The sequence below is a fragment of the Pipra filicauda genome, unplaced genomic scaffold (assembly GCF_003945595.2).
Source record: "Pipra filicauda isolate LSUMZ 115617 unplaced genomic scaffold, ASM394559v2 scaffold6_size6359152_pilon, whole genome shotgun sequence".
NCBI classification, from domain to species: Eukaryota; Metazoa; Chordata; class Aves; order Passeriformes; family Pipridae; genus Pipra; species Pipra filicauda.
Genome location: NW_024104865.1, coordinates 1,718,224 through 1,744,161, shown reverse-complemented (window position 1 = coordinate 1,744,161; position 25,938 = coordinate 1,718,224). Strand labels below are relative to the sequence as shown.

Here is a 25,938-nt window from a genome sequence, read left to right as displayed (position 1 = left end):
TTTTATCAGCCCCTCAACCCCAGCTTTAATCAATAACTGAGTGGCACGGAAACAGCAGGTTTCTTTCACTCTGAACAGGGTGAAATTACATTCTTTCCCTTTGCCATGAGACTGAGAATAGAGAAAAATTATATTACACCAATGTTCTTACAGCAGTGAATCAAATTTAACTTCAGACCGACAAGGGCTGTCATGTAGCTTACAGAACCCATCTCCATAGATTCATAGAATAGAATCTCGATAGTCTATACCTCGCACAGAAAGAATGGTGCGTGCAAACAGTCTGCTTCTTTTCCCTTAGCTATTCCAAGTCAAAGTGCATGAGGCAAGGCAATGCAGTTTACAGACTCTGGCACATGGTCTGGGTCTATACTCAATTACTGAGCACTGTACTACAAGTACTCTGTGGCAGTTACTCAGGTACTGTTGTCCTGCTAACACTCATTCATCTTCTTCATCCAGGGGCAGCAGTTGTTCCTTCAGAACTCCAGCCCCAGCCCAGGAGGGGAGTCTGGGCGCCCATGGCAGAGCAAGTTATCTGCCTACGCACACAAGTTTCTGTATGACTTCCTCCACCTGCATGGAAGAGTCTGCCAGTAGCACCGGTGGGTAGCTTGTCTAGGCTTTGTTGCCAGACTCTACATGCCAAAACCCTGAGCCAACCTTTAATGAGGCAGCCTCTGTTCCTACAGTAGCTAGTGTTATTTTCCTATCTCTAGGCACAGACCTTGGGGGGAAGTACACCTAAGTTTGCTCTCATTTCGCACCTACCACTCAGTTCCCCACTGCATAGCTACGTGCCACTCCAAATGAAAACACCTGTCAGTGGGCCCTCAAAAGCAGCTGGCTCAGCCACAAGCCAGTGGGAGGCAAAAATGCACAAACCCAACATGCAGGCATATCCTCCTGAGCAGGTTACAGCTGGAAGACCACCAGCAAAGAGTTTGACAGTGCAGGCAGTTGGAGGCTTACGGGGGCTTCTAGGCCACTGCTCTGAGGACAGAAGCACAGCAGAAAAATCTGACAGAATCACAGAGTGGAAGGGATGACGGTGAGGCCATCTGGTCCAACCTCTCTGCTCAGGCAGGGTTATCCTAGAGCACGTTGCACAGGATTGCGCCCAGACAGTTCTTGGATATCTCCAGTGAGGGAGACAGGACACTATTCCACCAAGTGTGTTACCCCAGGCTGCTGCTGGCACCTTAGCACCATACAGCCAGTCTTAAGACTACTCTGAAAGTGTCACACAGACTAGAATGAATCCCTTCATAAGCCAAAGCCAGTTTGTTCCATCACCACTCCCGATGCTGTAGGGACTGCACTTCTGGCATGTAGGCCTTTTAGTCAGATAGCATAGGCAGGCCCACTATAGGAGGCAATGTTTTCTTTACCGAACAAGCAGATGACCCTTCTCTAACGCTCATGAACATTGCTAACGCTATATACATTGTTACTGCAGCATCCAACAGGGGCCTAAGTTGCATCAGAAGGCTACTGTGATAAGGAAAAAACCATCCAGGAAGTGGGGCGGGAGCCTGATTTCAAGGTAAGGCCTCATCCTGAGGAAGCTGACTGCTCTCAGGCTGAAGAGCTGCTGATAGCCTACATGAAGCGAAATACAAAGAGCTCCTTTATAGGGTATCTGGTTCTCACTGCTCTGAGTGAAAACTTTACAGCCTGGTGTAACTAAGCTACATTTTCCTGGTTTTATTCTCCTATAGCTACAATGCTCCCCCCAACCCCAAGAGGGGGGGAAAAAAAAAAGGCAGAGTTGTATTCTCAGTCAGGATTTTGATGCTAGAATACTTCCTCCTCATACTTACAAGCAGTAAAGTCATCACACACAGAAAGCTTCACATGGCTCACACAAAAGCTGCCGAACACAAGCTGTAACTGCTCACATGAGCCAGTTAGAAGAGGGAGACAGTTACATACCACTTTCATCACATCCTGGTAGTTTTTCTGTGTAAGCAAAAAGCTCACAGTGACTTCACACCTTATCCAGAAAGGTCTAGTGTGGAGGCAATATACTCACAACAATGGCAGCCTTCGCTGTTGGGGCAAGAACTTCACAAACAGAAGAGCTTCTCACAAACAAGCATAGGAAGCTTTAAGTCCTACCAATGCAACGTCAATACTTAAGCTTGTAACACAACAAAAAAGTAGGCTTCATAGTTTAAGTCACAACAGGTGCTACTCTCCCAGATCATCACTTGAAGACTAAAGCAGTAAACTACTCCCACTGCACACCAAGCCTGACTCAAGGTTTGCTGTGCCACAAAGTCCCTGGATGGTGCATTAGCACCAGAGACTTCATGGCAGCTGCTGGGGGACTCTGACAGGAAGCCATCACACAGTCACACAGGACACTAAGTGTGACAGTCAGCACAGCAGCCTTGAGGGATTAGCTTCAGTTTCACCTGTACTGCTTCCATGTTTAGCTTTTAATGTGAGCATAAAGTTTATTGTGTAACACTTAACTGTACTGTCAGATGTGCCAGCCCCAGAAGAACTGGGATTCAGCAGCCAAGTAAGAGACAAATGGGGTTTTGTTTGTTTGGGGTTTTTTTGACATAGTAATGTCGCAATTAGTTTGAGATGGCAGGATAAGAACATCTAAGATATTTAAATAGCAGTATTAATATTTCAGAGCTACTGTACTACTGAAATGAGTTTACAGTCATCTTACCAATTGCTTCAGGCCATCTGGAAATGCAAGAAGCCAAGACAGCATCTGCTCCTCACTGTGAAGATTACCTTAGCACATGACTAGTGCTAAAAACTGGAAAACTAGGCCAAGAGGTTATCATTGTAGGTGTTCCACCAGCTACAGAGTTTGCTGCCACCACCACCAAAAACACACGAGCAGTTTCTTTTTCTGTACCAAAGCTTTTGGTGGCCAGAAATCTTTCATTAATGGCACAGCTCATTTACATGAGTGGAAATAGTCTTGTAGCCAACTCTGAAGCTCAAGCAGTTAAAACACCAACTCTAAAACTACATAGAACAAGTCAGATCCTACAGCGTTTTTCTGTTTAGAACAGGACCTGCTGTTCCAATATGAAAGTATCGGAACATAACGTTTTAATAGTTCTCTACACAAAAATTAATCTTGTTCTTCAACATAGTTGCATAATGTTTTAAAAAACAAGCCAGATTAGTTTCTTTGGTACATATCAAGGAATTCAGCTAACATTAAAGGAGCAAGAAGAGGGAGAAATAATAAGTATAGCTCTATATACAATCAGAGCTTCCCCTTTGGTTAAAAACATCTCTCACCTGACCAGAACAGAGTATCTGTACCCAAAAGCTGTTTGTCATAGAGTAATAAACCTGTCCTATTTGGGGATGCTTTACTAAAGGCTTGCCTTTGGGTACTTATTTCTTCATTAAATTAATCTCTCCAACTGTAAGGAAATCTAAAACATTAAAGTGCTTCAGTTGTTATCAATGTAGACCTTTGAAATGCAGTGTGTTGATTAAGCTCAACCAGAAAACAAAATTCAGTCATTGAAAACCTATCTAAGTTTCACTCTTCTATTCTAGTCTCCTTTGAATGAAGCCCTCTGCTTTACATTTCTATCATATGTGCTTTTGTAACTTCTTCCCACCATAAAAAATACAGTCTCCTTAATTTTGGTAGGGCATGTGTAAAGACGCCTGCTTTGTGGAACCCTCCAAGTGGGGCTGCAGTGAACACATACTAGAACACACTCCTTGTGCCACTCCTTGGCACAAGCTGCAATGCTGCTTGCTCCTCCACAAGGAATGACAAAGCTGCAGGAGCCTTTTCAGCACTTTTTTCTTATTTTGTATTCCAACTACTTCCAACTAGTAACCAGCTGCAGCAGGGAATTCCCATTGCTCTGTGGCACTCCAATTTATGCACTGGAATTTGTTGATATCTTCACAATTTTATTATTTACCACCTTCCCTTTGTAACAGCACTGAACTGTAAGATCCCACCCACCATGCCTTTCAAGAGAGAATATGACGCGTTTCCATGTATGAAACTAGGAAGTAAGTTATAGTGACTACCTGTCCTCCCCTCCCACTTTTTAGTCCTCTGCAGTCACTGGAGGGGGTACAGATCCCCAGTCTTCCAGAAATCCAAGTCCATTCATAGGACAGCTTTTGACTGCTGCAGTCACATTCTGCTCCTTCTGCAAGCACCCACCATTTCTCTGTGCTAGTATTTGTCATTACTGCCACCAAGAGTTTTCTGCCATAAATGATCCAAGTTCATAATAGTCAGGAATTATACTCAAAAAGCAGGAGGCCTACATAGATCTGTCTCTGAACTAGAAAAAACAAAGGTCACAATTAATTGTCCAGATGGAGGAATACAGAGCTTAGTGGCACAATCTATTTAATCTGCTGTAAAAGAATACTGCTTAAATGCACCACACAGTAGGAGATGCATGAGCCAGCCCAGTCAAGCTCCCCATCTATCACTTTAGAATCAAGGAGGGGGAAACAGTGAGACCTGGCTTGTCACACAACTCCAGATCTCATGCCAGCAAAGAGAAAGAGGCACACAGGAAGATAATATGATAGAAAGTAAAGCCTGATTATCTTTTTCCGTCCTTCAGATGGACAAGTACAGTCAGTTGATCGCATCCACAGTGTTCTTCTGAGCTACAAAAGTAGAAGTGACCAGGCAATTGTGTAACACAGCAGAAGCTTTTCTAGAGTCTGCCAAGTGAGGGAACAAGTCACACAGTAGCCTTGGGCTTCCAAGTTATTTCTAGGACAAGGTATAAGACTTAATATGGGGCTTCACTTGGAGCAGCTGCTAGTAAGTGTCAGTTGCCAACATATGTGCCAGCATATGTGCAAAAGCCAGATGTTTCCTGCAAGTCACTGACACTTACCAAGTCTAAGGAATTCATGTCACTGCTCATAGTTTCACTATAACAAGAAACAGCAAGATTCATACACCTTTTGAGAGCCAGAAGTTCCTCAGCGGACCTGTAGATACTAGCTGCACTTATAATTTACCTTCGTATTCAAGTAATTATGCTGAACTCACTTCATCTGAAAGTTTCACCCCTCATTGGCAGAAGAGATATAGATACACCTATTTCTCTTCAATATCCCTAGTTTTTCATCCTTTTCTGCAAACAGTAGCAAGCCATACTCCTCTGCGTATCTATTCAGTTACAATGCTGACTGCCTAGCTTAGAAGCAACACTACAGTAGCAAGAGGGAAAAGCAAGGAGGAAGATCTGAAACTTGCTTCAAGCGTTATTGTTGGTCATTTAAATTCATTGAGAAGGATTAAAAAGCTGCTGTTCACCTTTAAAAGCATCTCACCTTGCAAATATTGTAGTTCCAGTGCTTACCATACAGAAAAGAAAATGTTAAAGGATAAATTTCACACCTAGCAACTGAACACCTACAGGATTTGACCCCCAGAACTGTAACACTGACACACCACCCACACAGGGAGGTTTCCTGACAGGAATACACTCTTGATCACAAGTCAGCATGAGAAATACATACCAGTGTAACTTGGTAACAATCATTGAAGAATTAATAATAAAGAAATGTTTGTGTTCATTGGAATCTAAAGTATGGTACCTTTATACTAATGACAACTTAACTAATCACTACAAGAGATGAAGCTCAAGGGCTTATATCAATCAACATGGCTGCAAACAAGTAAACCAACCTCCTCCCCTTCACATGTACTTAATCACGACACTTTGAAGGGCAAAAAGACAGACTTCATGAGTTAAACACCTTGGAAGTTCACAGCTTTCTATTTAAGAGCTCATAAGTTAAAACTTTAAGGCACATCTTTCCACAGACCTGCAGTTGCTAGTGCTCGTAACTGATGTTCTCCCCCACTCATGAAGGGAGAAATAGCAAAGTCAGTTCACTTACTTCAAGCAAAAAGTAAATCAGTAGTCCTTTGTATTTGGTTTTCCACTCTCCTGAAGTAGCTCCCATTCCAAGAGACACAGCATAAGGAGTGATTAAACTGCCTTGTAAAGTACACTATATAAAAATGGCATATATGAAACCTGTTTGATATACAGGTTTACTGTAAAATTATGCACTGCCATCAGGAACTTTTTTATTTTGTTCTTTGTTTAAATTGATCTTCATTAAAGCATTAGATATCAGTGCTGATGAAGGGCCCCAGTCATCCAGCCAGACTCTAACTTATCACCTCAAAGCTCCTCTCTATTTGGAACCACTCCAGTTTTGAGGTTTATGCTTGATATGGGGCAATACAGATATATGCATAAGCACCCCTGTGTTTCCTCATATTTTAAAGCAGGTTTCCAATAATTTATGGCACACACCAGTTCTGACTTAGTTCTGTTCACACTAGTTCTAACAGTTGCTGTTACACATCTGGCCATAAAAGAGGCTACACAGCACAGCTGAACACAAGGACATCAGTGCAGCCAGTAGTACACTTTTCATAGCTCAGAGAAGCATTTAATAGCCATCATGGTCAAACAGCACTTCCATTAAAAAAAACAAAAACCAGAAAACAGAACATTGCACTGAAGTCCCTTGTTATATTTCAGATGAGTAGGGATTTTGAAGACTCCTGATCTTGCCTAACCATGATCTAAGTTAATTAAGTGCTACATTTCACAGCATTTCAGACTGCTAGGTCAAGAATGCACATGGCCCAATGCATCCAACATGCCTGCAGAGACATAAGTTTGTCCACTTACCCAGAGCGGTGCTTTCATTGCAGCATTGGCTGAAGAACAGCTACTGTTTTGCAGCTTTATAATTGAAAGTTCTCGTGCTACTCCGTAGTGGTGCTGCAGTGGTAGCACTCGCTCACTGGGAGAACCATATTTAGAAAAGATGTTGGGTTCTCCCCCAGAGCAATGTAATAGTTTGGTAAGTGAAATTAACAGCCCCAGTAAGAGTCGAATACTGTCAGAGTAAAAAAAAATAGAGCTAGACTCCTACAGGGAGAAGTCTGGGCTGAAGGCATCGAGCTTTATTGCAGGGATTCATTTAATCCCTGCTTGGGAACATAAAAAAAAGTCCTAAAGCTACGTGCTGGGAACAGGGGCTACATTAAATGCAAGACGAGCAATATAAAAACACAGCCTACCAACCTCCCTCCTCCCGTGTTTTCTGCAATAAATACCGAGAAGCTAATAACGGTGTACGAACTTCGCGCAAGCAGCCGGCACCCGGCTTTTAATAAGCGAGAGGGGAGGCCCTTGCGAGGGTCTGCGCCGGGGGGGGGGGCGCTGCCCCGACGGCCGAGGCTCCACCTGCGGCGCTGACAGGGCCCGGGGGCAGCGGGCCGGGGCCAGGGCAACCTGCTGCGGCGGGGCGGCAGCTTACTTATTCACTTACCCGGGGCCCCGTGGCTCGGTGGCCGCGACCCTGCGGCAGATGCACCAGCAGCAGCGCCAGCAAGAACGGGCGAGCACCCGCGCTGCGACAGGCCCGCGGCACCATTGTCCCTCGGGGCGGCGGCGGAGCTCTGCGGCCACCGGCAGCAGCTCTGCCGAGCGGCGGCGTGTCCGTGTCGGGCGGAGCGGCGCTGCCGGTGCCGCCGCGGCAGGTTACGCGCCCCGGCCATGGGGATGCCGCTTATAAAGCCGCGGCGGGGCGGGGCCGGGCGGCACTGACCACGGCAAGCACCAATAGTCGCGCGACCGCCGCGGGCCGCAGCCAATGGCGGAGAGGCGGTGCCGCCCGCCCCGCCCCGCGGCCCGGCGAGAGGCGGACGGCGCAGGTTGGCCGCGGGCGGTGGCGCTGCCGGCGGGGGGCGCGGGGCGGCGGTGCCCGGGGCGGCGGTGCCCGGGGCCCGCAGCATCTGGAGCCCTCGGCGGCACCTGGGCGGGAGCCGGGCAGCCTCGGCGGGGCTGCGGGCGACGGCCAGCCAGCGCGGCCGGCACTCTCCAGCTCAAAGCCCTGCAGGGCATACCCGGCCCCAGCCCGGGGCAGGGACAGTAACAGCTGAGCCGTGCAGCCGGGTCGGGCAGGTGACCAGGAAACTTTGGCGTAGGAAATCACCTCATGGTCCACAAACGGCGTTCCTTTGGTCTGGCGCTCTGGGGCAAAAGCTGCTGTAGGCACAAGCTCGTGCTTCAGGGTGTGCATGTCCTCTTGTCACCTCCATGCCGGGGCCCAGGGCATGGCTGACCCACAGCCACAGAGACTACCTGTCCCTGAAGATCTTTCCCTGCCTTCCCAACTGCACAAGTAGGCCCACAACCCATTGCTTTGCATTGCCCAGCCAATCCTGAAGACCTCGTTGTGGAGGTGATGTGCTTATGGTCTTTCCCTTGCACCTGGAAAACCATTCCAAGTTTGGTACCTCTTGAGACAACAAGCCCTTATTGACTGCATGAGGGTCCCAGTATCCACAAGCATAACCAGGCACTCAGTAATGGGAAGCTTGGGTAGAAAGTGAGCATTGTGTCATGCAACAGGGAAGTGAGTGCAGCTGTGGAGCAGAAGCAGGAGGGAAATGGAGATACATCGACCGGCAGGGCCCAGTCTCTGCAGGCATGTCCGTCCGATTACGAACTAAAGTGGGAGCAGTACCATGGCAGTGTAATGGCAGTAAGCTGTAGACTCTGAGCTCTGGAGGCAGAGTCTAATGCCAAGCCCCTCTCTACGTGCTTACTGAGTGGTGGAGATACCTTGGGAACCAGGCTGACTTGCTTTTACATTGAGTCCTTCATTTTCAAATTACCAGCATGAGTTTGATGGAGGGTATGGCAGGGCAGAGGCCAAACATTTTGAAAAACAATATGCACAGGAGGTTATTGCTATGCATGTAATACCGATAATTTTATGTAGCACTATTTTGTGATGCTCTCAAGGAAACACACAAGACATGAAATTTCTTCATACAATGTATTTAACTTTCTTTAGTCGATGACCTTACAAGAGGCAATACTCACATTTGCAAAAATTCCCTACAGTGTATCCGCTAGGTATGGGGAGGGGCTGCTACGCCCACACGAAGAACCGTGTTACACAGTAGAAGTCGTGTAATTCTGGCATCTTATCAGAGTAAAGCAGTGTGTTTAGCTATAGTGGTTGCTTTAATCTTTCTTTTAAAAAAAAAAAAAAAAAAAAAAAACAACAACAACAAAAAAACCCCAAACCAAACATATTTATTTTTAAAATCCCACTATGTAACATTTTATCATTAGACTAGACAGGATAAGCCATTTGTTACTCACATGGAGTTCTGCAAGTATTCATTATTTTTGGCCTCTGGGACTCCAAACACAGCACCCCATACAAGCCTATCTTAGTCCTAACCCTCACCACTCTGCCAGCTCTTCTCCAATATGGCCTGCAGTATCCTCTGATTTTCCATTTCAAAGTCTCTCTGATCCATACCTGAACTTATGCCATTCCACATGACATGAGCAGAAAGACCTTGAGGGGAAGAGGAGGGGGAGAGCTGGGTAATCTGAATATGAGTGTCCTTGTGTACATCAGGATCAGCTCTGTTGAGTTTGGACGAGTTGTATCAGTGCACACCTGAATCTGTGAAAAGACAGGGAGAATCTAGTACAGTTTTGTTCAGGTGGTGATCCCACCACTGAAGTACCACATCACCTCATAGTTAAGTCTTGATAAAATTTCAGTCCAGATAACAATATCACACTTGCCTAAGTTCCCCTCTTCAGCTTTATTTTTGCATCTGACCTATTTCATGTGTGATGCCTTCGTGTGTTCTTTATCACTTCTACTTTAAACATTAATGTCTTTCTTTGGTGTATTTTTTCACAGACAAACCCATGGATATCAGGATCTCTGTGCTATATAAATGGTCATTACCACCATAAAAAAATAATTGTTTTCCTAATCCCTAACGAAGAATATCTACTACACGGGAAGCCTACCCTTCAATGCCTATGAGGCCCTGACACCAGCAGCATCTTAACACCAAGTAAAAGTTCTAGAGATGGTCAGAAATTCCATGGTAACGGAACCCTTTGATCCCATTATGGCCAAAGCTGTTCATAACCTTGGCACACATACTTCAGTCTTGACCTATATTCCCATGGCCAGGTGTTTCTCTGTAGGAATGTATATTTCCTTTCCAGAATCACAGAATATTCTGAATTGGAAGTGACCCACAAGGACAATCGAGTCCAATTCTTAAGCGAATGGCCTGTACAGGAATCAAACTAGTACCTTAGTGCAGAAGAGACTTCATAGCCTGGCCTATGTATCACAAACATTAAATTCCACAGAGCTGCTCCAAGCCCAAAAACCTTACCAAATCACCATTCAGGAGGGTGGAGGACATCCCAGTTCATTTAAAGACACCATCAAGAGAGAAAATACATAGGGTTTTTTTCCAGTAGTAAATTACCTTCACAATTGAAAATGCATGCCAAACTCTTCAGCATAGTGGTCTGGGTGCTTCGGTTGGTATAGGTGCACTTTCCTGGTGTGTCATCTTCAAAGAATAATCTAGGTAAATAAAACAAACTGCTGAAACAGAAAGTTTTGTGCCACTAAATTGTCTGTTATTTCTCTGCTGGCAAGTGGGAAGTGCCTGCACTGGGCACCAGTGGCCTCGCAGAGATGCTGACGAGCCAAGAGCAGGCTACTGACCAAATGTAAGTGGAATTGGGCTCATAGCCTTCTCACTTGAGCTCTTCTGAAAATCCCTGCCATCACTCAGAGTGCCAAAGACTGTGCTGGCACAGTGCCACTCCAGTCAGTGGTGTCTCACCAGCAAAGAAGTTGCTCAGGGTGTGTAACTGAAAACTACAAAGAGAGAGGGACATAGAACTGGAAGAGGAGTTGTTCTTCATGTCTAGACATTTTTACACAAGGCCCAAAGTTTGCATCCTTCAGAGGAAGACGTAAACTCAGCTGTAATGAATTCAACTATGCAATGATGCTGGAGGTAGCACTGAAACTGGTACCGTTGGGGCTTGTTGTGTATACCAGATCAGCCTACGACTTGCACCTCAGAAGACTTACCCCAACATGTGCCTGTCTGTGTTGATGATTAATATCTTGTTGCTATGGTGCATGCATATCATGCTCACCACCACAAACTCATGGCACAGAACGTATATATTGGTGGTCTTGACAACTGTTCAGGGAGAACTGTTTGATTGCTCTGATTATTTGCCTCTGCATCTACTTCTCTTGTCCTCAAACAAGTTTCAGAAGATTGCTGTCCTCTTTTGAATAGTATTTGCCCCCACAACAGAACTGACATGGGATCTATCTGCCACAGCTTCCATCAGGGCAAGTATCCCCTCTTGCACATGTTTAGTAGAAATGTTTACTCACACTTTCAATACAGAATAGTCTGCTGCCTCCAAATATGAGTTAATTGCTTTTAGGGACCAATTTACTGTTAGAGGTCCTTTTTTAAGTCAGTGGATGCTACAACTGCTCCTGCAACAAGTTTAGATTTCACTTTTTGTCACAAAAGGAATAAAGAATAAAATGGGGAATTTGCTAAAAGATTGGTTGTTGTAGGTTGTAACAATTCAGAATTCAGAGCTATTTTTTAACATCGTGCCTATTGAATCATTTAGATCATATTAATCAGAGAATTATCCATTGCTGCCAGGCCTTAATTGCTGAGAACCTGCAGAAGTGAAAGAGCCTTTTATACTATGCTGACACCCCCAAATCTCCATCTAAGGTGAGTTCAGGGCAGCCCAGAATAAAGATTGGAAAGCCACAAAGTTAAGCATACTCACGATCCAATGCAGTTTGGAATAGCAACCACAGGATGAGAGAATCTGTGCAGTCACCCTAAAATGAGGTAGAATACAATTTCCCCAGCTTCCCAGACATAGGTAGAATGTGAGGGAGTGGGGAGGAGTAAATTTCATTCAGTGATTATGAAAGTGAAAATCAGGAATCATTGGGTTTGAAAGGACTCACATCGCAGCGAACAGCAATTTTACAGTGTCATCCACTGTCAGCACAATTGCTGCTGTGTGTAAAGTATTCACACTTGTTAAGCAGACACACATTGCTATTAGCATATTTTGGGGTGCATTTGATGGATTATGTCAACAAAAAGGAGTCTCAGCTAATTATATATATGCCTGAATAAAACAGAAACCCCATTAGTAATAGGAAGTGTTCTATTGGGCTTTTCATCCTGGAAGCTCTTTGCAGAATATTCACTTACACTTGGACAAAAAGCTTTGTCAAAAATATTATAGGATTTCAAGTCTTTTCCCATGAAATCCATCTAGAGTCTGCCACTTCATTCATTATACTTCATACAGAAATTCTGTGCAGACTTTTTCTCTAGAAAGTATATTAAATTGTGTTGGTCCTGGCTGCACTACTTCGGTTTCCCAAAATGTTGCTAGTAGTCCTGGTTAGTTCCCAAACTGACAGTTCACTGCCAAACCTTCAACTCTCACTAGTGCCATCCATCTGACTCTACTACCCAACTGTACCTTCATGGCCCTGTGTTATTCCACCACAGGAAGAGGCTGTTGGCCATACACCTTTATTATTATGAAAACAAAACCCAAAAAAGGAATGTAGTGAGGTGCAAGATGTAGTAAAGAGGCACTAATACCCATTTGATCTTCAGTATGCTTTTACATGGTGCTGCAGCACGTTACCTGTTTTTAAGGATGGAACCTCTACAACGACATGGCTGATGTTAGTCTGTAATCTGCCAGCTCCTTGAAAACAAGGGTATTCTCCTTTTTTGCTTTTTTATGCTTACTTATATTTTGCAGATTGTAGCGTATAATGTTAAGAATCAGTATGAAGCCCAGTGCAGTGGGGATGAATGAGGGGTACTTATGTGGCACTGGAAAATTAAATGACTCTTCCAGATATCTATCTAATAGGTTTCTAATGCTAATTGTACATTCTTTTTAATTCTGTGAAGTAAATATACTATCACTCCAGGCTCTAAAAAGAATGCCAATCGACCATATCTTTAACCTTTAGAATCTTTAAAAGTACTTAGGGACTTGCCAACTTTTTTTTTTTTTTTTTTTTTTTTTTGAGTCAGCTATGAGTTTGAAGTTGGGTAGGACTCCATATGGACTCCAGAAAAGAGGAGCTCTGTTCCAACCTCATTTATCAATCTCATCAAGGCAAAGATTCTTTCTGCTCATCCTGTCTACCTGGGTGGGATAGATGGAAAGTGGGTGGGGAAAGAACTACCTCTGCACTGAAATTTTGAGAACTTGGTACTCTGGGCTGCAAATGTGAAGGAGAGCCAGTGGAAGGAGAGCCAGTGGTGAATTTCCCATACATGAGAACCTTCTGCCCATGCGGAGTGGGCTCACCATCGAAACTGTGAAAGAAGTGTGCATGTGTGGGAATCATACCAGAGCACATGAAAAGCAGAGTCTCCCACCTGACCTCCAATTCATATGATCCTCTAGTGGCACAGAAAATAGCAGAAAGGAGGAGGAAGCAGCTGGGGACCAGGCCCTATGAGCTCAACAATTCATGACATTGGGATTGTATTTTGTTGCTTGAGCCCATTTACCTTATCTCAGAGAGATGCTCAGATGAATGCAATAAAGTATTTTGTCTCACAGGTTGGCACCCACCTCATCTGCCTCTCTCCATCAGCAGTCCATATCCTCAGGAAACTCAGAATCAGAATTGTGTCCTACACAGCATGAAACAGCTCATAAACATACTCCAACAAAGAAACCCTGGCATCATATTAGACACTCCTTGTTTTCCGAGTTGGGGAGACAAAATGGTGACAAAACAGCAGAATACAAATTCTAAGGTGCCCTGATCCTGCAATTTTTCATCAGGGTCAAGGGTAACGCTCGTTATCAGACAGGCAAAGTTTTTTTCGTCCCTACCAGTTTCTTAGCACTGATTTCGGTTTCGCACTGACAACAGCAAAACAGCACTTAAATCACAGCCCTGAGAACCAGCTACACGTATCCAAAGCTGAGCAGAGTTCAAACCTCAGCCCTGTGCTGATACAGAGTCTTTTCTGTTTTAAATTGCCCACCCACTCACTATTCCCAGCTGCCGAGCCACATAACGTTCAAAGACCACACACAAGGTGCAAGAGCAATAGGGGCCTGTTGAAAATTAAAATGCAACAGCTTAGTCAAGAGGATAGACTCCAGCATTGCTGCCTAAAATATGGAGACAAGGAATAAGGACGAAAGGGCAGATATGACTGTGGGACAAACGGAAAGTGATGGGAATCTACACTGGAGTGTATTTTGCAGAAATCCCCTACCCTCAGCTCACAGGGACTCACAGAGCTTCCCATATGAAAGCAGGCAAGAACCAGATCAGAAAAAGAGTTGCTGTTTTCCAGAAGCTAGACATGATACTAGGGTCCCAAGGTTTGTTCTCAGCTTGGTTGGAAGCACCTGGAACAGGCCAAAAAAAATGTCTCTGTGCCTTATTTCCCCTTCTTGAGCAAGTGTCAAGAGCTTCACGTGAATGTTTTGCTATCTCCCACAGCCCCCAACAAACAAAAAACCTGGTTTCTTCTCTCCAGTGCTGCTGTTGAAGGGACCTTGCTCTGAAGCGCACTCATTTGAATGCCGTATGGTAGTGTCACTTATTCCTCTTCATCCCATTGTAAGAGCACATTGCCACTGAAAAATAGAGAATGTTGCTATCCCACTCAGTGATGACACAAAGGCAGAAGTGGGTCAGCACCATCGCACGTCACAGTGTGGGACATGTGTCACAGCAACCCCACTTTTAGAAAAGAGTGTGGCCCCTTGCTGACTTCTGGGCTGGGACTCGCAGGGTCTGAGGCAAACTGGTGAAAATAGACATTATCCTGAACATATCTGCTCAGATGGCTGAGTTTGGTAAGAGTTTTTCACGGACTGTCCACCTAAAAATGTTTTTTAAACATTCTTAAGTTTTGTCCAGTTGCTTCTATACAGAAAGAATGTGTGTTTATATGTTTATACATCCAGATTTTGTACTTCATTGCTAACCAAGGCTGAATACTTCAAGGCTGAGTCAAACTACTCTAAATATGGGCTATTTTATCCATCACTAAATTAAATGGCTTTACTGCTGAGACAAGGCAATGTTGTAACAGCACACAGCACAACCCAGCAGTCAGAACAAGAAACAACGAAGGTGGTTTCTGACAGAAAGCGCTCAGGGTGTTTGAAGAGGCAGACTGCCAGGGCTCTACAGGTGTCATCCTGCTCCCTAGTTCTCAGCTAGGACAGCAGCTCAGGAGAGATGAAAGGAGGAAAGATGAAACACAACATGCCACGAACTTTCTCACTGCAATGCTGATTACTGCTAGCGAAAGAAAGCAAGCTAAGGAGGCACTGGAAAGACAGGCTCAGTCGAGTACCCCATACCAAATACTCTGAGATGGTGATTTGAACCCAGAACCACATGTGGTAGTATGTGTGCCTGTAATGATCTAAACTAGAAGCACAGACACAAAAGTGCTTGCAGCGTTGTCAGGCTCTTTCATTTGGTCCCTGATTTGGACTTCAGAACATGCGCAACAATAAACAGAGTAAAAGGTACCAAGACTGGAATTTTGGTAGTTAATGCTGTTGCTCTATTAGTTTCACTACCTTCTTTAAAAAGAATGGGAAATGTAAAAAAATATAGGTGAACATGCACACAATTTCATTCTCCTGACTCCTGTCAAAAACTTGGTGCAGAAAAAACCTTCTAGCACACAACTGCTTGCATCCAGCTTTTTGAAATATCCCATTGTGATATGCATCAACCTTTTCCTTTTGATTGATAGACTTTGCTAGGGAAACAGCAGAACAGATGTGAGTGCATGGGTGCCATCAAATGAATTTTAACACTCTTTTTTTCCTGCTCCCCCCTCCCACCCACAGGCTTATAAAGTTATTCTGAAAGACATGAGAATCCTAAATACTGGGGGAAGGGAGAGCGGGGATTAAGGGACATCTGAAGAAGGCAGTATAAAATTGCACCGAAAGCAAAAATCCTCCCACCATAACCTACTCTTGTCCACTCCTGTGTCAACAAATATGCAACCAATTAACGTAATTGCAGAGTTATTTATGGCACACAGGAAAGTGTAGTCAGGGACCCTGAGAAACAAGGTTGTAGGGATAGGAACGCCTGGGTTTCCCCCTCGCCCCCTCCTTTGCAGATGTTTAAGTTGACTTGTGGTGTCCATGTGTCTCATAACCAAGAGCCTGGCTATTTTGCAGGTGTTGCTTGCTGCATGGGGGTGGGTAAAGTGGTTGAAAGGAGGCCTGGAAAAAAGTTGGGGTCTTCTGATTTCAAACTGTGACCAAAAGATATTGATTGGGTTTAGATATCCCCCTACACACTTTGCAGCCTACAAAAGCCCCGTACTTAATCCCTTCAGATGACCCTTTCGACAGCAGCAACAACATTTGAACACAACAGGGGAAAAAAATTTCTTAGCTCCATGATTTGATTGTTCGGGGTGACAGTTTTGTTACCGTTCAGTGCCCCGCAGAAGAGAGGTTTTAATTAGAGCTATTGAGTGGTTTGAATTGGCACAATTAGGGTCAGCATTAATGATTGCTGCATGTGTTCTTTTGAACAGTAAGGGCTTTTTTTCTGCCCATGGACAGGAGGGGGTAGCAGCTAATGAACTAGGAGAGTGCAAATTATCTCTGCGAAGCTGGGGCAAGTGTAATACACACTGGGGATGAAGTGGAGAGCGGGAAGAGAGACTGCAGCATATGAGGCTCATCCAGAAGACTTCCCAGCAGAGTGCTGAGCACCATCAACCCCCACTGCTTGTCCTTTGCTTCTTTAGGTGCTGAGGCTGTATAAAGCACTGACAGAGATGCATTTCTTGTATCACAAGGGAACACCTCAGAGAGGCAAAGTATATGCAGTATTTTCATACCGAAAAACACAAAAGGAGATAGAAAAAAGGCTGCCTCAGAACAAGGGCATGCTCGTGCAAATTGGTACTCTCATGAGTAGGCTTGTAGGCTTTACCCACCTCCTATTCAATTCAGTGGGATACTGGATCAGTTCAAAGAAACACAGCCACATAAGAGAGGAAGAGAGAGATTTGTGTACAAGCACCCCTTCTGTGTGTGTGTAGAAATACCTCCCAAATAAACATACCTGCCTTAACTGCACTGCAGGTGGATGCCAGAGCCCAATGCATATGGCAGCTCTGCCAAAGGCTGCTCCCACTCCTGCTGAGAAAGCAAGAGTCCTCACAGCACACGCCACTTGACTTAAAGAGAAGACCTCCTGGGTGACATACTTATGATCTCCTCAGAACTTGCAAATCTCCTGAAATGTGCTCATTACACAATCTTTTCCTGACCCATACAGTCCATGAAGGCTGCAGAAATGCTCTTTTATTGCAGGAGGAATACGCTCCCATGTCATTCCAGCAGAGCCAAACAGGCCTCTCTTCCACATAGCTACTTATTGGGGAAGGTGCAAGTAGGTGATAGTGATAACAACCATGTGGGTGCAGGGACTGACTGGGGGCACAGGACCTACCCCACTCCTGTGAAGGACCTCCATTGCTTCTGGGCCAGGCACATTCTCCCCAAAGCATGAGCTATTTTTGCCTCAGGCCTGAAACAAAGCTTTCCAAGTGCTCTCCATTTACTAAAAAAAGCTTTTGGTCAGGCATTATATTAGAACCACAGGCAACCTTCTGCAACCTTCACGTGCCAGCTGCCCAGCAGTGGAGCTCCTCTCCACTGCAAGCAGCAAGAGACAGCCATTCTCCACTTACATGTGCAACGTATACCTTTTTACTAATGGTGGGGTGATCCCTTGGTACCTGAATCAGCCTAGAAGTCCCTTCTGGGCTCCAAAATGCCTAGAGAGGGCATCACTGGCAGGGGTAACTGTAGGGCTGTCTCAGGTCTGGCAGTACCAGCTGAGTCAAATACTGGCATTGGTCTCTTGGTGTGGCCCCTGAATACCAGTGCAAGCCATCAGGCCTGCTGTAAAATGCCCTCTCTCTAATTGTCTGTAGTAGTCATGTCTCCTGAATATGACTCAAAGAACGTTGTCAGGCACCATGCATCAAAGGAAAGGTTGATTCTTCAGTAAGTTTAGTTGGTAGAGCACAAGAGAATGGCATGTATGCATATGCTGTCAGAGGACTGATACATATTTTTCAGAAAACAGTTTCAGCCAAACTTTCTGCAGTCATCCCGGAGTGTGGCCACCAACACCTAACCACTCAAATTTTTGAGGCCGAGCGTTAACACCAACCAAGGTTGCACAGCCCACCAGTGCCTTCATTGACAAAGCAGGTAAAACTGCATGCACAACTGGAGTAGAGAAGCTGGGTGGAATCCTGGGTGTGCAATCTCGGTTGGGAATTAGCCAAATACTTCACCTTTCATATATGCAAAGGAAGACAAAGGTGCCCAAAACATGGAGAGAATGAGACTCTTTGCTGTGGTTAAACAGAGGTTTCTGTGTCTTTCTGTTAGTAGATATTTTCAGACATTTCAGTGTCTCCCTCTCTCTCTAAACATTATCTTCTCTGAAAAAAAAAAATAATCCAATTTCTCTGGCTTTTTAAAGTAGGTAATATAAATTATGCTCTTCTTACTTAGGATACACAGTAGCCCAACACATTTAGTAAATAATTACAGGTGAAAATCTTGCCATGCAAACAGAGGTCAAACAGTTTGTGTCCAAAGAGCTCTTACTCTCTAATAGGCCCAAACCAGAAGGAGTTTAGTCTGCAACATGAAGAATTAAGAAGTGATGCTGCTTCAGTCCAGTCGGAGCCTATGGATTGATACAAATCCAATGGGCATTCACAGCTAGGATAGTCTCATTTAGTTCTCAAGGTAGAAAAGAGTAGCCTAAGGTAGACTCATTACATTGAGGTGTGGGTTACTACTCATTTGTCACATTGTGGCCTCACAACAAGTTCTTTACCTTATTACAACCTTTTGTGGTGCTCGTGCCCAAGATTCACGAGAGCGCATCTAGTAAAGGATCTTTACCCAGGTGTGCCAACCTCCAGGGCACAAAGAGCCCAGCAGTGCCAGGCAGAGCTCTGCTGCTGCCAGCAGGAGCTGGAATCAAGCAGGTGGATGGTAGGAGGGTGAGAGCAGAGCTGCAGCAGTGTGGCCCTCTTGGGAGAGAGCAGCATGGCTGCAGGTATCTTCATCTCGCCCAGTACTCCTGAACAGAGAAGACATCCCCCTGCCCTGGTTCCACTGGGGCTCAGCAGAGGTGCAAAAATGAAGTGCTGGGGGAAGGGCAGAGACACAAGGAACACCTCATGGCTGCTTTCACCTCCTCCTCCCAAGTCTGTCTCATAAGGACTTCAACTGTTCCCACATCCAGCAATTTGATTTGGGCAAACATCCAGCATTGCTTAGCAGATCCAAAATGACACCTCACACATTCTTGAAGGTGTGAAAGAAACAACCAAGCTGAATCGTTTCACCACCCTCACGGTACTAGAGGTGATACCATAGACTTGCCAAGGAACATAGAAGGACATCCACAAACATTTCACGACCACCTTCTTTGAGCCTGCTTTGTTATTGAACAGCCATGAGTTTTGGCATTAGCTGGAAAACCGAACATACAACTGCTCAGACAGGCCCTCTGCCTTGACTTTCTTATCATATATCCTCAAAAAGGTAAGACTTTTCAGTAATGATTTATATTTATGTCATCTAATAAATATATTAATAGTCCTCATATGGATCATTTGCAAGCAAATAATAATGCTGCAGGCTGGAGGATGGGGATAGGGCTACCACTGCAGGCACCAACCTGCCAGCTGGGCCCTGGCCTGAGGTTAAGCTACCTGGAAAGATTCTGAAAGCTAGCAGGCAAGAGAGTGGATGTGACGTGGAAAGCTGAATGTGAGAGGGAATATTATGAGAAGCTGGCAAAAGCTACAGGTGGTGCTGTGAGGGCTAGCTGGATCCCTCATGTGGTTAAGGGGAATGTGTGTGAGCAACAGCCGAACCACACAGCTGGAGTGGAGCACTGGGGACATTCTGGGAAATAGGACCAGTGAGCCTGGTAACCATACCCATAATAGCACATAAGTCTGAGATAACCTGGCTAGCAGTGTCAGAAATAACAAACTCGGGAATGGATATGGCAAAACTAGGACTAAAGAGGAAAAAGTAATTAGGTGCAGGTTGTCTCTCTTGATTGAGGAATGGAAATGGAGATGCAGGGTGGCAAAAAGAGACATCAAGAGACACAGAAATGAATATTAAGATATGTAATTTCATGTGTCTGGGCATATTTGTCAAGCAGCCCTAACGCTTGACCACTGCAGCTGGAGCCAGACAATGAATCAAACCCTGTGTTTCTTGGCCATACCAGCAGAAGCAGACCTGCTTCCACCCCAGGCAGAGGACAGGGGTTGGCAGTGCAGGGAGGATCTTTCTACTTGCTGTCAAGTAAACATCGGGACAGACAGACCGAGCACCCCAGCATAACCACTTTGGTGACTGTTCCAGACCAGATGGCATTAGCAACAGCCCACCACTGTGTAACAGACAGGATTTCAGATTTTTTTGGGTTTTGTTTTCAATTCAGTTCATACAAATAAACTACTGGCACCAAAGAAGGTTTCTTGTTTACCTTCAAACTCATGGTCTGCACTCAAGTGTCTTCCAGGAAAATAATTTGCATCGCATCTCCCCTGCCTTACTGCAGGCATTTGATTAGGAAATACAAAATATACTCTTTGAAGTGATAGTTAGCAGTTCTGCAAGCACTCCCAGCAGAAGATATAAATGTAGATTTCAAAAACTTGTCAGGAAAAAGCAAGTTTCTCAGAATTTACTTCATCTGAACTTTGGCTGAAGGTTTGATATCAACTTATTATACTGAAATTAGTCAGCTCATCTCCAACTAAAGAGAAATATATTTTGTATTCAAGCTCTACAACATTTCATTCACTGTACCTCAGATCACCCACCAACCAGCAGAGACTTGGCTTTTCGTAATTTCCCCATATTGGTGTTGCCATACCACTGCATTTCTGTGGTGCAGCCACACCAGCACTACTTGTGAGCAGACCAGCTAAGAAAAGGTGATGAATGACCCTGGAGATTAAGCTGTGAAACATCTCTCATTGGCCTGAATACTGAGCACTGAATTTACCCTCACAGCCTTTTCTCCATGTTCCCAGGTCTCCTTCCCCTGGCAGGTCCAGGGTTTGTCCTAGCTTGGACCTCATGTAGAGAAGCCAGTAGCCCTGTGCACCCAGAGTTTCAGCTCTTCTTTCCTAAGGCAGACCACTCCATCTCACTTTAGAGCTCCTGTTTCCTTGCCCTCTGCTGTAACCTCTTCTGAAGGTGTCTTTTGCTCCAGCCTCACCACAAGGAAAACAAGTTACTCAGATTCTGTATCTAAGAGTACTTTGGAAAACTCCATATTGCCCAGACATTTGCAGGGGGCTGAAAGAAGCTAAGTATTTTGCTGAATACTCTCCTCTTGAACAGAAACATGTGCAAAGCTGGACTCCATATCATCAGATTCATCAGATATGCTAACCAATATCCACTGCAGAAGTGTTTGTGAGAACGAAGAGAATGCTGGGGGCCTTTAGCAGAGCTGGGCAAATGAACCACCATTAAGAACTCTACACAGTTTGAACTACTGATCCAGTTGACTTCTTATTTAATTGTAAGCAGAATCTGTTTTGCCACCCTGGAGTTTTTATTCCTCACTGTTATAGAGATTTTTCAATATTATTGCCTTGGTTTGGGGGAAGAGTACATTTCTCTTTTTGTCCCATCAAGCTACATTCTCACATTAAAAAGAAATGTCAAGCAGCCAAGTTGATTTTCAGCTACATCTGCCTCCAGAGTAGACCTCTTCCCCTAGTTAACTAGTGGGATGGATCATAAGACACGGCTCAGGAGGCTTTGGAGTCTAGGCTTGATCAACAAGCTGACAGTCCTGAAAAGGGGCAGCTGATGTCAGGTAAAAGCAGTAAGAAGAGCAACATGAACCGCACAATAATTTTAGGAATACCATCAGGAATTCTGATGTAAACTGTTCAGATTTTTGAAGGTAAATCCACCACTCAATTCACAGTCACAATAAGCTTGTATGTAAGGGTTTCTGCAGCATGGAAGGGCAGTAGATCCTCCCACCTGCACCATAATTTGACCGGTACCTTTGCAAAGGTCACAGTGCCCAGAAGCCCAGCCCCTTCAGCACCACCCTGGCCAGGTTCTGATCCCATGCTTGGTAACACAGACAGCAATAGAGCTGGCTGGAGAAGAGGTACATCCAGGTGCAGTTTCTAAACTTTCCGGAGCCCCTTCTTGCTCTGATTTCTCATAGGACTGAGAACCTCTGCACTAGTCAGAGATCCTTACAACAAAGAGCAATTTGTCACCACAGGAGCATATTTTGTGTGCAATATCAACTTAGCATGGTGTGAAGATTCTGTAGAAATTGGAGCTAGAGCTATGGTATTAAGTTTAACACAACTGACTGGGGACCCACATCCTCACCTTCTTCAACTGTCCCATTTTCACTGCCTGCAAATTACTTACCTTCCCTCAGCCCCATCTCCTCCACTCTTGAACTAACACAATTCAACAATGCCTTTTTTGGTTCTATACCAGCTAGTGGCTTAAATATAGTACAAGTGAAGATCCAGTGATCCAAGGGTAAGTACAAATGAAGAACATTTGTTGGGTCCTCTGGCTGATGAAGTATTGCAGCCTTACTGAGAAGCCAGTCTTTGTAGGTATATCAGGGTACAGTTAGCTCCTAGTGTAGGATATAGAGAGCTTACCTGGAGACAGTCCTGCAATAGTCCCTAGGTCAGGTGTCTGTGGAGCTGATTTCTTTGGCTCCTGCAGACCTCTCCCTTCCAGTGGATAAATTACCAGCTATGTATCTGGTGAGCACATTATTCTTCCTTGAAAAGCAAAATTGGAAAGATGAGCAAATATCTCTCAAAATAATAATTAAAAAAAAACCACAAACACACAAAAAAAGACTTTAAAAGAATGAGGAGCACTTGGCCCTGAGAAACAGCCATACTGCAGCAAATGCAACACCCTCTCCTGAAAACTGCAGAAAGCCAGTATCTTGGAATTTGTCTGGGGCAACAAAGCTAACTCACTCTGCTGGAAAATATCACATTCATTTTGGCAAGAACAGCCATTACAGAATTAACTTAATTCTGATGTTTTTTAAAAGAACTACCTTGTACAGTTCATAGGAAGGAAGTCCTTTCAGCATACAGTTTCACAGGGATAGCTGCACTCTGAGAGGGCAGATATCTTGGTGTGGGGAGGCAGGAACATTTGGAGGAGCAGACCAGGGGAAGGAATTCTAGTAGCACTGATCATCATTTTTGGAAAAAGCAGTCAGTCAAGCAGATGGCAATGAAGTAACTGTTGTTCATCTCCGCTGATGGCATGTCAGATAAGTGAGGTGCGGAACACTCTGGAGTCACAGAGAGAATTGAGATGAACGGCTTCAGCTGGGTATCCTGCTCTTGGGAAACTTGTTAGGCAGGGAGAGTCCCAGCTCAAGAGCTGCAGGATTGCCCTGCATAAAGCCTACGCCGTTATTTCTTGTTTCTTATGAATCTAGATACCATTGGGCTTAACAGCAAACAAATTTTGCTCTTCTGCCAACATTTTAACTGAGCACACAACCTTTCCCACATAGTCATTGCTGTGATTTACCAGAGAAATCATCTTCAATTGCCACAATTAGGACAAAAGGCATAACTTCCACTGCCAAAGCATGGAAATTCCCTGTGTGACCTCAGCCCTTCAATACCCCTTGAAGGCAGCGATAGCCACCACCAGACTTTCCTCAAAAGGATGCTGAACTAGTCTGTCACAAACGTGTGGGCTAGTGAGCAAAATAAGTAGCTAATTTTCCAACAGTGACTAAGTGCAACTCTGAATCTGAGGTGTGATTTGTCCTGGGTATACTGGCCTTCAAGGTTTCTGTGATGATATTTCGTGTCCCCTTCTCACCACCTATTTAATGTCTCCAACGGGAAACAGCCCAGGAAGGGGCTGGTCCATCCTGCCTCCCACACAGATGTCTGCACTGCCAAATCAGCACCAATGGCAATACCCTTTTTCATCACCAGGCCAGCAAGAATCCAACCTCACCTTCACATCCATAGGTACGTTTACATAGGTACTTTTATTTTTGGTACATTATTGGAGGCCCAAGCCTTTGGGCTGCAGTGATCTAGGGAGGGATTGCAAAGCTAAGAATCTCAGCAGGCACCTACACAGCACCCCTGCCATGCTGCCCAAGTCACAAGACAGGCAGGGAAAGGATTTCCAGCAAAGAAGAAAAAGCATAACAGAGTCTGGCAGAGGCACTGGTATTCAGGGTAGTCCTCATCAAGTTCTATCCTTCCCCTTGCATCATTCTCATGAGTGGGAAAAGACATCAGTAACGTAGTCTACTCTTTGCACAAAACTCCTCTTTTTTATGTTCCCAGGCTGGCACAGGGAACATAATTTAAGAGTGTCTAACCTCATGCTTGGTAAATTGGGCCCATTATACAACCCCTGTCTGTATCACTGTACTTATAGAGTATGTATTGATGAAGTGGAATTTTGCATGCTGAATAACATCCATATGCTACGCAGGAGATATTTCCTGTTCTCAGTGCTGCTGTGTCATTAACTTTCCTGCTTGTTTTGACTGTTTATCTCTCAAGCTGAAGTGTCTAGAACTGTGAAAGCGACAGCTAAGAAAAAGTCATTAATCACTAATATTTATGACATTCTGAGAAAAATATTCTGCAATGCATTGCCTTGTTTTCCACATAGCTCAGTAAGGACTAGGGTGCCTTGGAGTTCTATTCTGCTTCATCTCTCTTCCATTTTCCTCCAAGCAGCGAGGGCACCTCGGAGCAATGAGGATTTTCTGGCCCTTTAACAATCCCCTTGTCCGCCAGACTTCCTCCTTTCATAGCCCCCATGCGCTCCCTCCCCTCTCCCCCAGGGCTAGTTAATATGTGCCAAATCCTGACACCCTGAATGGTTTCCCAACGCCGACACTAATCACGGTTTCGGGAGCAGGTCAGCAGTGAAGGAGCTGAAATTCGTGTGAAAAAGTCCCCGGGATGGCCCCGGTGCCTCACACCTGCATGCCCTATTCATCTGCACTGTTTACACATTGTCATCCACAATTAATTCTTTCCAGGGACGCTCCACTGCCTGCCCTCCCGTTGCACAGGGACCCCATTCTGAGCTGTTGTGTCTGTTAAATTGAGCATGGGGTGCTGCGATTAAATTAAGTTTTGTGGCGCTCTCTCTCTCTCCCTCCCTCCCCTTCCCTTTTCTCTCTGTTAATAATGATGCCTGATGGAAGATTGCTGGCACTGGAGTAAAGAGGTAATTACAGGCACTAAAAGTAGGGAAAGAAAAATTTCTATGTGGAAATGTGAATGGGGACATCTTTTCTAGCCAGCCCTCGGTGCGAGGTGGGAACCGCAGCCCCGTGCAATGTCCAGGGTACAAGGAGGAGAGGAGGACACGGGGGTGCACACGAAGATCTCCCACAGAGCAAACGGCCAAAATTTGGATCTGTGACAGTCTTTACGCACTGGCCCGAATACAAGTTTTCTTCAGCAAGTGACATTCTCACTTTCTACTACAGCCATGTTTGTGCATATATGTAGCATACACCAGCTGTGGTATCTTCTCCCAAGATACCATACCCAAACACACCAGGAGAAATTCCCTGGCCTAACGGGCTAGCAAGTCTCCTCACGCTGGCACACTTCTGCACTGTTGAGTAAAACGAGTAAAACGTGGAATGAGAATAGCTCACTGGAGGTGAGGAGGAAAACAAGAGAAGAGGACAGAAATTTGACCAGCTTCTGCAAAACCTCAAAGCAGTAGCTTTTTTTTCCGAGTGTTTTACTTGTGCATGAAGTGGACAACAGGTTTTTATTACTCAGATGTCTTCAAAGTCAAAGAGCCATTTTTGTTGAGAACATGCAACTTTCCAAGCAAGTGTAGTTGGGTGGATTTGGCTTTATATCTT

General features: G+C 44.9%; 1 protein-coding gene and 2 long non-coding RNA genes across 9 annotated transcripts in view; 1 reads left to right on the top strand and 2 right to left on the bottom strand.

Annotated features, from left to right (window-relative positions):
• SMOC1 (SPARC related modular calcium binding 1) overlaps positions 1–7,564 on the bottom strand; it is a 132,695-nt gene extending 125,131 nt beyond the window's left edge. For all 6 annotated transcript variants that reach the window (XM_027716889.2, XM_027716891.2, XM_027716894.2 and 3 more), the window contains exon 1: positions 7,345–7,564. In XM_027716889.2, the coding sequence (XP_027572690.1) occupies positions 7,345–7,449 (105 nt within the window). In that variant the 5' untranslated portion in view covers positions 7,450–7,564. The remainder of the gene's footprint in view (positions 1–7,344) is intronic.
• A 1,536-nt stretch (positions 7,565–9,100) lies between these two features.
• Positions 9,101–25,938, bottom strand: part of LOC113985803 — a 38,160-nt gene continuing 21,322 nt past the window's right edge. For both annotated transcript variants that reach the window (XR_005566348.1, XR_005566349.1), the window contains 3 exons: positions 22,697–22,822; positions 10,340–10,440; positions 9,101–9,504 (listed from right to left, as the gene is read on the bottom strand). This is a non-coding gene — a long non-coding RNA (uncharacterized LOC113985803). The remainder of the gene's footprint in view (positions 9,505–10,339; positions 10,441–22,696; positions 22,823–25,938) is intronic.
• LOC120324780 lies at positions 14,633–15,470 on the top strand. Its single transcript, XR_005566350.1, has 2 exons — positions 14,633–14,783; positions 14,895–15,470. It is a non-coding gene; the product is annotated as an uncharacterized LOC120324780 (long non-coding RNA).